General features: G+C 43.5%; 1 protein-coding gene across 1 annotated transcript; it reads left to right on the top strand.

Moving 5' to 3' along the window:
* The first annotated feature begins 2951 nt into the window (after positions 1 to 2951).
* On the top strand, positions 2952 to 7691 carry LOC309719201 (bone morphogenetic protein 10-like). The gene is made up of 2 exons (XM_082555150.1): positions 2952 to 3893; positions 4419 to 7691. Exons 1-2 carry the CDS (start codon positions 3485 to 3487, stop codon positions 5450 to 5452), a joined length of 1443 nt encoding a protein of 480 aa, XP_082411276.1. The 5' UTR covers positions 2952 to 3484; the 3' UTR covers positions 5453 to 7691.
* The last annotated feature ends 4830 nt before the right edge of the window (positions 7692 to 12521 follow it).

Here is a 12521-nt window from a genome sequence, read left to right as displayed (position 1 = left end):
AAACAGATGCAGCCAATAGGTAGGCGATCATAACATCACTCGGGCCAAGAGAGGACTGGACGATGTTATGAAACAAAAGATGGCTACATCCATCTTTAATATACAAGCTATGAGAGAAGCAAACTGTTCAAGCCCATCCTAGCAGTCATCAGTCTATTGCAGGGCCAGACAATCGAAACAGACAACCATTTCTGCTCATATTCACACCCACGGTCAATTTAGCGTATCCCCACGCTTGTGTTTTGACTGTGGGAGGAACCTAGATAACCACAGTCAAACTAGGCCCAGCAATGAATTTGTCTTCTGTGCTGTGGTCCATTCTGGGTCTATGAACAAATATCAGAAATTATTCTTTGGTCCCAGTTTGGATTTGTGTTTGCCTGAGAGCAGCAGATTCTGGTGGAAACAGCCCCAGCCTTCCAGTTATTAATAACAGGTACTGGAATATCCACTAAAACCCCACAATATCATGACAGAAGCGCGGGGAAAGGTTAGGTGAATATCCAGACCTTTCCCTCAGGAGTTGGCGAAGACAATGGGTCTTCGGCAACTCTGGGTCCTCCTGGATGTGTTTGAAAATGGTGACCAGAGATGGGCAGTAACGCGTTACTTGTAACGCGTTACTGTAATCTGATTACTTTTTTCAAGTAACGAGTAAAGTAAGGGATTACTATTGCAAAATCAGTAATTAGATTACCGTTACTTTCCCGTAGGAACGCTGCGTTACTGCGTTACTAAAACCGTGATTTTTTTTGCGAGAATGTCTCATGACAGTGACGTAAGCAAGTGCGACGTTGGTGACAGCAGCTGTGTGCAGATCAACAATGGATAATATATCGAGTGCGGGAGAGAGTATGAGCGTGCAGCGTTTAAAGTGTGGAAGTACTGACCTTACTTTGAGTTTGATTCCATAAAAAGTGACAAAAACATTAGCGTCCATCGTGCGTGGGAAGAAAACTTCTTTTTACAGCGAAAAAAACCCCTAAACTTCCGAGCAAGCACCGAGTAGCTACGACGTAATGGGAAACTCACAGAGACACTCGCGCGGATTCTTCAACTGACCGCAGCACACCTGCACCAGGGTAACCCTCCGCCTACCCTGCTCCTGCTTTACAGGTGAAAATAGAGCAAAAGGACCGCTGAGTCTTTGACTTTATTTATTTTCTGCTGTGTTTTACTTGCATCTGTTTGAAAGAGTGAGTGAAAACACAAAAAATATTTTATTTTATGTGCTGGAATGTGTAGAAAATAGGTTTAAATGTTAAACTAATTTATTCAAGTCAGAGAATGTTGCATATAATAAAATGTTTTGCTTGATGCATAAAGTTAAAAGATTAAAACTGATAAAACAAGTTAAAAAAAGAGACTTTTCCATTTGATTACATTTTGTATGATGGATTATGTAGAAAAAGTAGAATTGGGCTGAAAGATCTATCACTTTATCACCTCTTCAGGTTGTAAATCGTGTTTTTAAAAAGTAACTAAGTAACTAAGTAATTAATTACTTTTGAAAATAAGTAATCAGTAAAGTAACGGGATTACTTTTTGGGGGGAGTAATCAGTAATTAGTTACTGATTACTTTTTTCAAGTAACTTGACCAACACTGATGGTGACTTAGTCAATGTTTTGTCAACGATGTCTCCATGTAGTCAAAAATGATTATGTACTACTTTAAAAACAGTAAAAATAATAAGTCTTACAGCAGAGGTTTTGTGGTGAAAATTGTGTTGATTTTCAATAGTCGTAAAAGGATAACACTGGGGAGTGAACACACAGATGGAAATCATTAAAATTCAGAAACAGGATATCAGGACTTAATATCTGCTTCCTATAAGGTTTGGTCCAAAAATAGCAACTGTGCGCTCCCTAAATCCTCAGTTGTTACACTCTTGGGCCGATAATGGAGACCATATGGAGGGGCCTGACTCTGTGTGCAAATAGACATTTTTTACTATCAAGCTTTCTTTAGTCCACCAGGAAGATGTGACGGCCTGTTGCAGCAGCAGTTTAACAAAGAGGCAGATAACAAGAACGTCTGTCAACCATCAGCCTGGCAGATGAGTGGCAGAGGCAGGAAAGGCTCATTCCTTCCCATCTGTGACGCACCAAAATCAGGAGTGTATCTGCGGGTCACACAAAGAAGCTCAGGAATGAAGGACAGTTGTGTAGTGAGACGAGGGTTCAGGTGACGAACCGAGCAGTTGTTCGGATCTGATTGGAAGCCAGCGTGAATCGTTGCTAACTAGTGTCATCAGAGTCTCTCACGGCTTAGCTGTTTGTTTGCTTCACACGTACTGTAGCGTGTAGCACGTGCCAATACATTGGACGAGGCCTCGGACGCCTGCTTCATTAGTCACCCAGTTTCCACTGCCATCACCTTTGACTTGTTCCTGTTATTCTAATTGAGAGGAATGCCTTGCAAGCTGGTGCCCCAGATGAAATGTCGTGAGCGTGCCTCACCTATTCTTGATTTCAGTTAACCCCTTTTCAGACATACTGCTGCTCTTCTCAGAGGAGGAAGTAACTTTCAGCAAGCGTTACACAAGTGTGGAAGTGGCTGAACGAACGGGAATGAGGATTTTTGTACTGCTCTGTCATTCTCACGAGCTACTTGAAATGTTGTCAAGACCCAAAGTGAACTCAGTATCTTTTACGCTCTATCATTAAGGCCTCACACCTCATTGCATTTCAATTTCATTTGTGCCACCGTTGCCTAATAGATGCATCCTGTGCACTAAACGATATCAACAGACCTGTGGTGTATTTTGTCCAAAAAAAAAGAGAAATGGTCAATGGAGCCTAGGCAGCAGCTCGCAAGAATCCACCATTTACAAAGCAAATAAACAAGTGCAGAATATCAACTCTGGAGCACCCACCCAAACAAAATAGCTCTTCCACAAGGAAGAGGCTACAGGACAGTGTTTACAAAATCCTCATTAAGGAAGTTGTGAGATAACACGGTCATGTGCATCTCACAAAGTTGAAGGGAAAGCAGGCACGCACACACACATACACACACACACCAACTAAAAGACCATACGCACAGAAGCAATGCAGAGCCCACCATAGCATAGATAAGGGACAGAAAGAAAGAGCTGGCAACAGAGAGCAGAGCACAGAGGGAGACTGACAGAGCAGAGGACACAACAGAGATGAGTCGGACGGACAAAGACGAGCCTCGGCCACCCTGCCACCGGAACTACAGCGGCGTCGCAAAGGACATCAAAAGGTGTGCGTGAGAATAAATGCTGTGAGGTCTGGAAGACAGCATCAGGAATACACACGCAGAGAGGCTCACACTGGCCTGTGCAAGGGCCACCAACACTTTTCAGCTGAAAGAACTTTTTAGCCTGCAGATAAACTGATCTTTACCTAAATTAACCTCTGAATTAGAGATCTTTTTTTTCTTTTCTTTTTTTTCATGAACTCATCCAAAGACAACCCTAGAGGGCATAAATTAAATTGCTGCAGATTATTTCTCCCATGGCGAGCACTTGGGTCTCTCAACTGGGAACCATTTGCACCTCCAAGACCTTGTTCTTGACATACTCCATCCTGCTGCTTCAGGGGCCCCTCTGTGGAGAGACTAGCCCCATCTCCAGTGCCCGTCAGAGACAGCGTCCCGCTCCGGGTCTCGGAGACGGGCATGGAGGGGTTGTGGATTTATCGTTGCTGGAGCAGGACGGCAACAAGGATGTGCAAAACCTGCTGGAGAGCCTAAAAGAACAGTTTCTGCGTACTTTCAACCTCTCTGGCATGGGTCCTCCTTCCTTAGCTCCTGGAAGTACACGACAGGAGCCACCTGAATACATGATGGAGCTCTACAACCGCTTTGCTAATGACCACAGTGCCATGCCCACGGCAAATATCATCCGCAGCTTCAAAAACGAAGGTACGTCACTGCTCAGTATCTTGTTGATAATGTAGATTGAAGAAAAGAGATACTTTTTTCCCTCTGAATTATCCTAACCTTAAATTATGGTAAAGCTTTGCCTAAATGTTCTGACACACATCCAAACATTTTCATTTTTCCAAAACAAAACAGCCACAACAAGAAATCCTTTAATTTTCCTCTAAAGCACGGGGTTAGGAATAAGGGCTACTTGTCCTTAATGACGACCTTACAGGGTTAAATGCAAAGTTAATACGTGTAATGATTTTTCTTATCACTTCTTATTCTTATCACTGTGATCTGTAAGACTTGTGAAACTGGTCTCCTTTCAGATATGTACAAAGTTTAGTATTTGATTTAGTTCATGACACTGAAACTCTTCCTTAGTTTAAAAAGCCTTTTATTTCAAAATGTTATTTCTACTTTGACATGACGGTTTGGATTAAATTCAAACAGGAGTTCAAAGTTTCTCTGTCTTGAATAAGCAAGTTTATGTCTGAACCATTTTTTTTTCTCCTCGCCCAGATTCCTCTCCCAGTGCTGTTGGTGTGGGAGGAGTGAGGCGCCACCCTCTCCTCTTCAATGTGTCAGTCCCACATCATGAACGCATCACAGCTTCTGAGCTTCGCCTCTACACCCTAGTCCAGACCGATCGCCACCTCTATGCTGGTGTCGACCGCCGGGTAACTATCTACGAGCTGGTATCGCATGACGATAACGTGACGGATGCGAACGCTGCCAGAGGAGACGCATTCAGCGGAGGAGAGGAGCGGATAGAGTTGGTGGAACTGGCTTCGCGCCAGGTCTACGGCACCGATAACGGCTGGGAGGCGTTTGACCTCACTGCTGCTGTGCAGCGCTGGCATGGATCTGACGATGGAACCACACACAGGTTGGAGGTGCATATTGCCAGCATCGCCGATGATGGTAATGTTCAAGACGTGACAGAAGCCAACAAAGACAGCAGTCTGCCTCAAGGGGACATGAAGATTGACACGAGCCCAGAGAAAAAACACAAACCCCTGCTAATTGTTTTTTCCGATGATCAGAGCAGCGATCACCGCGATGACAGGCGGGAACTGAATGAGATGATCGACCACGAAACCTCTAACATGGTCGTGCAGAATGACTTTGGGACTTGGGGGAGTGAAGAAAGTGAGCCAGATGAGGAAGACCTAATCCAAATGCGCTCCAATCTCATCTATGACTCGGCTTCTCGCATTCGCCGCAACGCCAAGGGAAACCACTGCAAGAAGCAGTCTCTGTACGTAGAGTTCAAGGACATTGGATGGGACAGTTGGATCCTTGCCCCCACTGGTTATGATGCCTTTGAGTGCAGTGGAATTTGTTCCTACCCACTGACAAAGCACGTCACACCCACCAAGCACGCCATCGTCCAGACACTGGTCAACATCAACAGTCCTCAGAAGGCAGCACGAGCGTGCTGTGTGCCCACCAAGCTGGACCCCATCTCCCTGCTGTACCTGGACGACACGGGGGTGGTCACCTACAAGTACAAGTATGAAGGCATGGTGGTGGCCGAGTGTGGCTGCAGATAATCCGGACTATCTTAGAAAGTCTACTGAAAGTCTTACGATAAGAGGAAGGACAAAATAACTAAAGAGAGGGAGATGAACTGAGAATGCAGATTCCTACAGTCTCTATAAGGGTTCCTCAGCAGGACTGAATGTGTTCAGTCACTATGCATGAAACTATAAGAACTCTCAAATGTGCAGCAAATATAATATCTTGTACCACGAGACACATTATTTCATCTTATACAGCAAAGATGAATATGGACGTTGTTGTCAATAACGATGCACGTCCTCATACACGTAAGACTAGAAAGTCTCAAGATTTCCCAAAGAACCAAGCCCATCCTGCAGCCTGGTGGGAACTAGTGGGCCCGCTGCCCCCCTCCCTCTCCCCTTTCCCCTGACATCTGCCTTCCTCTCCACTTATCTCTAGCCTCCCCACTTGATGCAAACACTAATCAGCACTTCATGTGCCTCGGCGCAGTGAAATGAACTCCCCGAGGCAACCTGACAAGGCATGAACTCTCCAGGCCCACCGCCTGCCTCCTGTGGCCTCCTGATACGTGGGTACTGTGCTGAGGTCCCAGTGTCAGGGTTATCAATCCTAACCCCATTTCCCACTTCACATGCCTCTTTTCCACTCCCCCGAGCCTCAGTGATAACAAGGTGTTGTTGGTTGAGAACCATGTATGCCACCACTCAGCTTCGGAGAACTTAAAGCCGCTGTGAGAAGCTTTTGAGGTGATGCTTTGGGGGGAGTGAGGCAGGGGTGGGCCACATTCCTAGGCAACAAACATTCTTAACTAGCTTGTCTTGCTGACCTAGCACTGTGTGGACCCCCCCTCCACCCACCCACCCACAGACACACAAACTGGACATATCTCCAACTCCTTTGTTTTTCCCACTTTGATGGTAAATGTCTTTGTTGGAACATTACTGTGGAGTGGGGAAGCAGCTACACATCATCCATAGATGGATTCCCAAAGAAGATCATTATTTTCTTTTGTTAAAGGCCTTTTGATACCTCTGCTGCTTGTGTCAAATAAAAGACTATTTATTGTTCTAATTTATTGATTTTTATAACAGAGTAGAAAGCTATATATGTATAACTGTAAGTCAGCATAGAGACGTTTTTTGCAACCATGACAATGCATTTGCAGCACAAGTGAATTTTGTTGGGAAGAGAAATGCTAACAGTTTCTGAAAGAATAAAGAATAATTATTAAAAACAAATCCTGAATGAATCGTGTGCCTGAATCACTGATCCCTGCAGTTTCACCAAACTTGCACATCACCCGGGCCAGCAGTATCAGCTTGCAGGTCACAGTTCGTGCACCACAAGCAAACAAAGAACCATGGGAAAATAAGTTGTGGCCCCGCTAATGATTAAAACGGACGAGCTACTGCTCGCACTGACAGGTCGCAGGCCGCAGATAGCAATGATGGAAAACCTGTTCATAAAAAGCAAAAACAAACAAAAAAAAGCAAAGAAATCTCTTTCTGCTGCTGCAGAGGTTTCTGTGAATGTCTGTGGGATTGCAATCGCAAGACTGGCTGTGATGTTGTTTTCACGCACCAATGCACACTGAAGATTTAAATAAAAGATGCAGTTCAGACCTGAAATGCTGAACTCTTTCTGTTCTTTCTGATTTGTTAATCATGTGGATCACAATAAAGTTCTATGAAAGGCACTTGTGCTCAGTTTGGGTAAATGATAGTGCTGTGCGATATTACTCATTTTTGGTATCTGATTCCAAGTAAACACAGGGCCAGTCTTGCTGGTACTGATACTTTTTACTTATAAAGGAAGCTTGTGTAGGGGAGATCAGTGTGTCATGGGTTACAACTTTGCAAATTCTGAGCACATTTTAATGGCCGCTCCAAACACATTTCAGCTTTTCATGTATTTTGAAACTGTTTTTTTGGAGACCTTTAATGCAAATGTGTCTGTCTGTAAAGCTCTTTGGATACATTTCTGTTTTTTGAAGGTATTATAAGTTATTTTAAAAAAGTAGACGTGACAGTCAACACAAAACGGTTCAAAGAGCATGTTTGAGGCATATTTTTTCGTGGACTACACAGAGGATTGAAACAAAGTATCGATCCTGTCGCAGTAGTATCAATCCACCACAACTAATGATATAGAGACTATCGATATTTGCATCAATCCGCCCACCTCTAGTAAATAAAACTGCTAAAGCTGCAGGAAATTAGGTCAAAGATGAAATATGGAGACTTAAATGTGTGAAGTGAACTATAGAAAGCTAGGAAAAGATTGGAGGCAAGCGACTATAAAATAAACGTAGTCACAAATGAATATTAAGAAAACGCACACACAACCTGTTTGTATCCTCTGTTAAAGGCCAAGCTAACTGTAGCCTAGCTGCCTGCACACTTGGTACAAAACCCAATGATTCTGATCACAAATACAGCAAATAAATGTGAGAAGTGTAATGTTTAAAATGCATCTTTTGAAATCATAGCATAGCTAAATTATTACAGTCCTATCGTTTTGCAATCCTTCCGCTGCCTTTCAGAATGTCGTATTTACAAAATAGCTGTGCTTGTTTTAAGTTGCTTTTGCCAAAAAGAAGAGGAAAAAAACTGTTTTGGCCACAGCCAGCTGATGACAAGTGCACCAAAATGTTTGAGAAGCAAACAACTCAGGCGCTGGATGGCCCCTCACGCAAGACGAGAGCAGAGGTCGGCTAAAAATGGCAACAAGAGAGCAGGAACCTCAATTACTGAGACAACAGGCGGCCTCAGCTATGCGAAGCTTGCTAATTGAATATTTACAGAACTATGGAAGAAATATGAATCTGGCCTTTGTCACTGAATGGCAAGCTTTCAGGGAATATGATGAAATGGGAAGTCTTTGGTTTGTGCTCCTTTGATAAGGACTACTGCAGAGCTCTTGTTGTTTCTCACTCTTGATTTGAAAGGATTTTATGAACTGTTACTTCATGTGGAGCATTCAGCCTACGTGCCAAGTTTAAGAGCCCACCTAACAAGTAAACATTCAGAGCAGTTCCCCATGTACAGACGCTTCAAAGTGCTTCAGTAATTCTCCTCGGGCTTGACATCACGACGCCGACTGCTGGACCCCGACGTGCGTCCCGCTGTGAACGTGTGTTTTGGTGTGTGTCACCCACAGCTGAGTGACTCGCCCTAAACTCTGACGTTGGGTCTGTAATAAGGCCTGATTGTTTCCGTTTTGGATCACATGCTTATCGTTAAATCTCCTGGCTCCACCACCCAGCGCTCATCTCTTGCTGCTCTGTCCTCAAATCTTCTCAGGAAAAGCGCAGTTTTCCCAGGCACTGCATGATCATCATGAGCAACAGAAACAAAAAATCTCCTCCAAATGTTTAAGCACCTTTGAAACATTTGGGTCTGCTGTTGCGAAACTTCAGAGAGCCCATTGTAATGACAAACAGATGACTGCAGTAGTCCCAGCCAAGGATGACTTAGCAAATTCAGCTCGTTGAAAGTATTCACATGTCATTCTTCAGTAAAGTAATGGCCCTCACTTTTCAAAGTTTCCAAAGAAATATATTAAAAGCTTCTTTGTTTTTGTTTTTTGGCATTTTTGCCTTTATTGGACAGTGAAGTGAAAGGAAAGTTGCGCAAAAAAGGGCTGTAGTTTGGACTGGAGCACGAGCCGATGCTCTTACCTGCTCACCCACTGAGCTAAGGTGGTGTAAAGTACCTGTTTGAAAGGTTTAATGTGACTGATACATGAGGTTGTTATCTTTCTGGGAATCTCTCACTTTAGACGGTGGGCCACATACAGCCCACTTTAATCCTAAATTGGTCAGATTAGTAAAACTCCCCTTTCTGTCACTGTAAAGACATTTAACTATACATTAAATCCCTATGATATCATAATACTGTACAAAAAAGGAACGCTGCAGTAATAGAGGCAGAACCCCAACAATCAGACAGCTCCTTGAAAACAAGCACTTGGCGACAGTGGAAAGGAAAAACTCCCTTTTAACAGGAAGAAACCACTGGCAGAACCAGGCTCACGGAGGGGCGGCCCCGAAAACAACTGAACTTGAGTAAATGTGTGAAAAAAAACCAACCAAACAAACAAAGGAAAGGTTCTGTCAAGTAGAAAAGCCATGAGAGCCTTCTTTATCAGGAGAAGAGGCTGTGAAAATACAGTCAGAAATTCCAAAATGTGTGCCCTTGTTCACATTTTCAAAGCTGCCGGTGGGCTAGATTGGAGTCTTTTTTGAAGGATTTGTGTCCTGAGGGCTTATGTTTGACCCCCTGCTCTATAAATTGTATTTGGCCCCTTAAACATGTCTTTTAAGCACATGTGCATGCAAGCTGTATGTGCCTCTTTTCTCTTGCCATCTTTGCCTGCCTTTGGACACGAGTCTTCCCGAGAACTTCCTTTATTTTCCCTTTGCCTCACTCCCATTGTTTTGATCTGTATTTTAGCTTCTTTGGAAGAGATTTCATCTTTACTATCAACACTGCTCTTGCTTGTGAATGACATGCTTGATTCATTATATAAGCCGTGCTCCTTCCAAAATCATAAACAGGCTCACCTACTTATACTTCTCATTACTGTTTGCAGCCCTTTCTTTTGCCATCCTGAAGATTGCAACACTGACTCTGCCTCCCTCTTGCTTGCCTGTAAACATGGTGTGTTACAGGCACTGTATTCTCTTAAGGCAAACTTGCGATAATGGGCCATAAATAATGGCTAGACTTAACACTGCTGTGAAATGCAAGAGTCTTGACAAACTCTCTATTTGTTATATGTAAAGGATCCTCAGGTAGCTGGTGACATGATGCCAGCTGAAAATTGCAACTGCAGAAACCATGGAAAAAACAGACCTTTCTTCTACAGTGGGGCAAAAAAGTATTTAGTCAGCCACCGATTGTGCAAGTTCCCCCACCTAAAATGATGACAGAGGTCAGTAATTTGCACCAGAGGTACACTTCAACTGTGAGAGACAGAATGTGAAAAAAAAAAAAAATCCATGAATCCACATGGTAGGATTTGTAAAGAATTTATTCGTAAATCAGGGTGGAAAATAAGTATTTGGTCAATAACAAAAATACAACTCAATACTTTGTAACATAACCTTTGTTGGCAATAACAGAGGTCAAACGTTTACTATAGGTCTTTACCAGGTTTGCACACACAGTAGCTGGTATTTTGGCCCATTCCTCCATGCAGATCTTCTTGAGAGCAGTGATGTTTTGGGGCTGTCGCCGAGCAACACGGACTTTCAACTCCCGCCACAGATTTTCTATGGGGTTGAGGTCTGGAGACTGGCTAGGCCACTCCAGGACTTTCAAATGCTTCTTACGGAGCCACTCCTTTGTTGCCCGGGCGGTGTGTTTTGGATCATTGTCATGTTGGAAGACCCAGCCTCGTTTCATCTTCAAAGTTCTCACTGATGGAAGGAGGTTTTGGCTCAAAATCTCACGATACATGGCCCCATTCATTCTGTCCTTAACACGGATCAGTCGTCCTGTCCCCTTGGCAGAAAAACAGCCCCATAGCATGATGTTTCCACCCCCATGCTTCACAGTAGGTATGGTGTTCTTGGGATGCAACTCAGTATTCTTCTTCCTCCAAACACGACGAGTTGAGTTTATACCAAAAAGTTCTACTTTGGTTTCATCTGACCACATGACATTCTCCCAATCCTCTGCTGTATCATCCATGTGCTCTCTGACAAACTTCAGACGGGCCTGGACATGCACTGGCTTCAGCAGCGGTACACGTCTGGCACTGCGGGATTTGATTCCCTGCCGTTGCAGTGTGTTACTGATGGTGACCTTTGTTACTTTGGTCCCAGCTCTCTGCAGGTCATTCACCAGGTCCCCCCGTGTGGTTCTGGGATCTTTGCTCACCGTTCTCATCATCATTTTGACCCCACGGGATGAGATCTTGCGTGGAGCCCCAGATCGAGGGAGATTATCAGTGGTCTTGTATGTCTTCCATTTTCTGATGATTGCTCCCACAGTTGATTTTTTCACACCAAGCTTCTTGCCTATTGTAGATTCACTCTTCCCAGTCTGGTGCAGGTCTACAATACTTTTCCTGGTGTCCTTCGAAAGCTCTTTGGTCTTGGCCATGGCGGAGTTTGGAGTCTGACTGTTTGAGGCTGTGGACAGGTGTCTTTTATACAGATGATGAGTTCAAACAGGTGCCATTCATACAGGTAACGAGTGGGGGACAGAAAAGCGTCTTACAGAAGACGTTACAGGTCTGTGAGAGCCAGAGATTTTCCTTGTTTGAGGTGACCAAATACTTATTCTCCACCCTAATTTACGAATAAATTCTTTACAAATCCTACCATGTGGATTCATGGATTTTTTTTTCACATTCTGTCTCTCACAGTTGAAGTGTACCTCTGGTGCAAATTACTGACCTCTGTCATCATTTTAAGTGGGGGAACTTGCACAATCGGTGGCTGACTAAATACTTTTTTGCCCCACTGTAGGCACCAAGGAACCGTGTTAGCAGAGCATATAACTGATTACTGAAAGGCTCAAAATGTGCTATACAAATGACTAACCGCAGCAGCACGGTGGAAACATGAGCCTGAGGCAAAAAAACCCGGTCTGTGTCCTGCTTTCATTCACTACAGCAGTCGGGCAGATTTCCAACACAACTTTACAATCACTCATAAACAGGCCCTGAATGTAACAGGAAAAATAAAATATATAGGTGTCTAACTAAGCCTACTTAAAATATATACCTTTTCCTCACAAAATAGCTGATCTGTCTAAAGATTTTCAGTCTAAATGCATTTAGAGTTCAAAAAACAAAGCTTGCACTTGAATTTGCTCTGCCTGGACTGGTTTACTTGTTTCAGTTTAGTTTTTAATTAAGTTTTCTGTTTTGGATGTGGGGGATCTGAAATGTGTCCAGATCTCCTCGCCGTGATTGTTATCCGCTGTACAATAACAATATACTGGCCACATTAAAAAGCCCGAGCTTAAAATATTAAACTGATGAACTGTAAAATGAGATTCACTGTACTGGGTTGTATAAACAGGTCTTTGTTTCGGATTCACTCCTCCAAAGTAACAAAGTCACTCTGAGTTTATGAGAATATGT

The sequence above is a fragment of the Aulonocara stuartgranti genome (genome assembly GCF_965226115.1).
Source record: "Aulonocara stuartgranti genome assembly, chromosome: 12".
Taxonomy (NCBI): Eukaryota; Metazoa; Chordata; class Actinopteri; order Cichliformes; family Cichlidae; genus Aulonocara; species Aulonocara stuartgranti.
The sequence above is the reverse complement of the archived record's forward strand: the minus strand, read 5'-3'. Positions and strand labels throughout refer to the sequence as shown.

What these genes read in the sequence shown, in the direction of transcription:
- LOC309719201 (XM_082555150.1), top strand. Translation starts at nt 3,485, where the DNA reads ATGGCGAGCACTTGGGTCTCTCAACTGGGAACCATTTGCACCTCCAAG. An exon ending in CCGCAGCTTCAAAAACGAAG is followed by an intron (nt 3,894 to 4,418) that starts GTACGTCACTGC and finishes CTCCTCGCCCAG; the next exon opens with ATTCCTCTCCCAGTGCTGTT.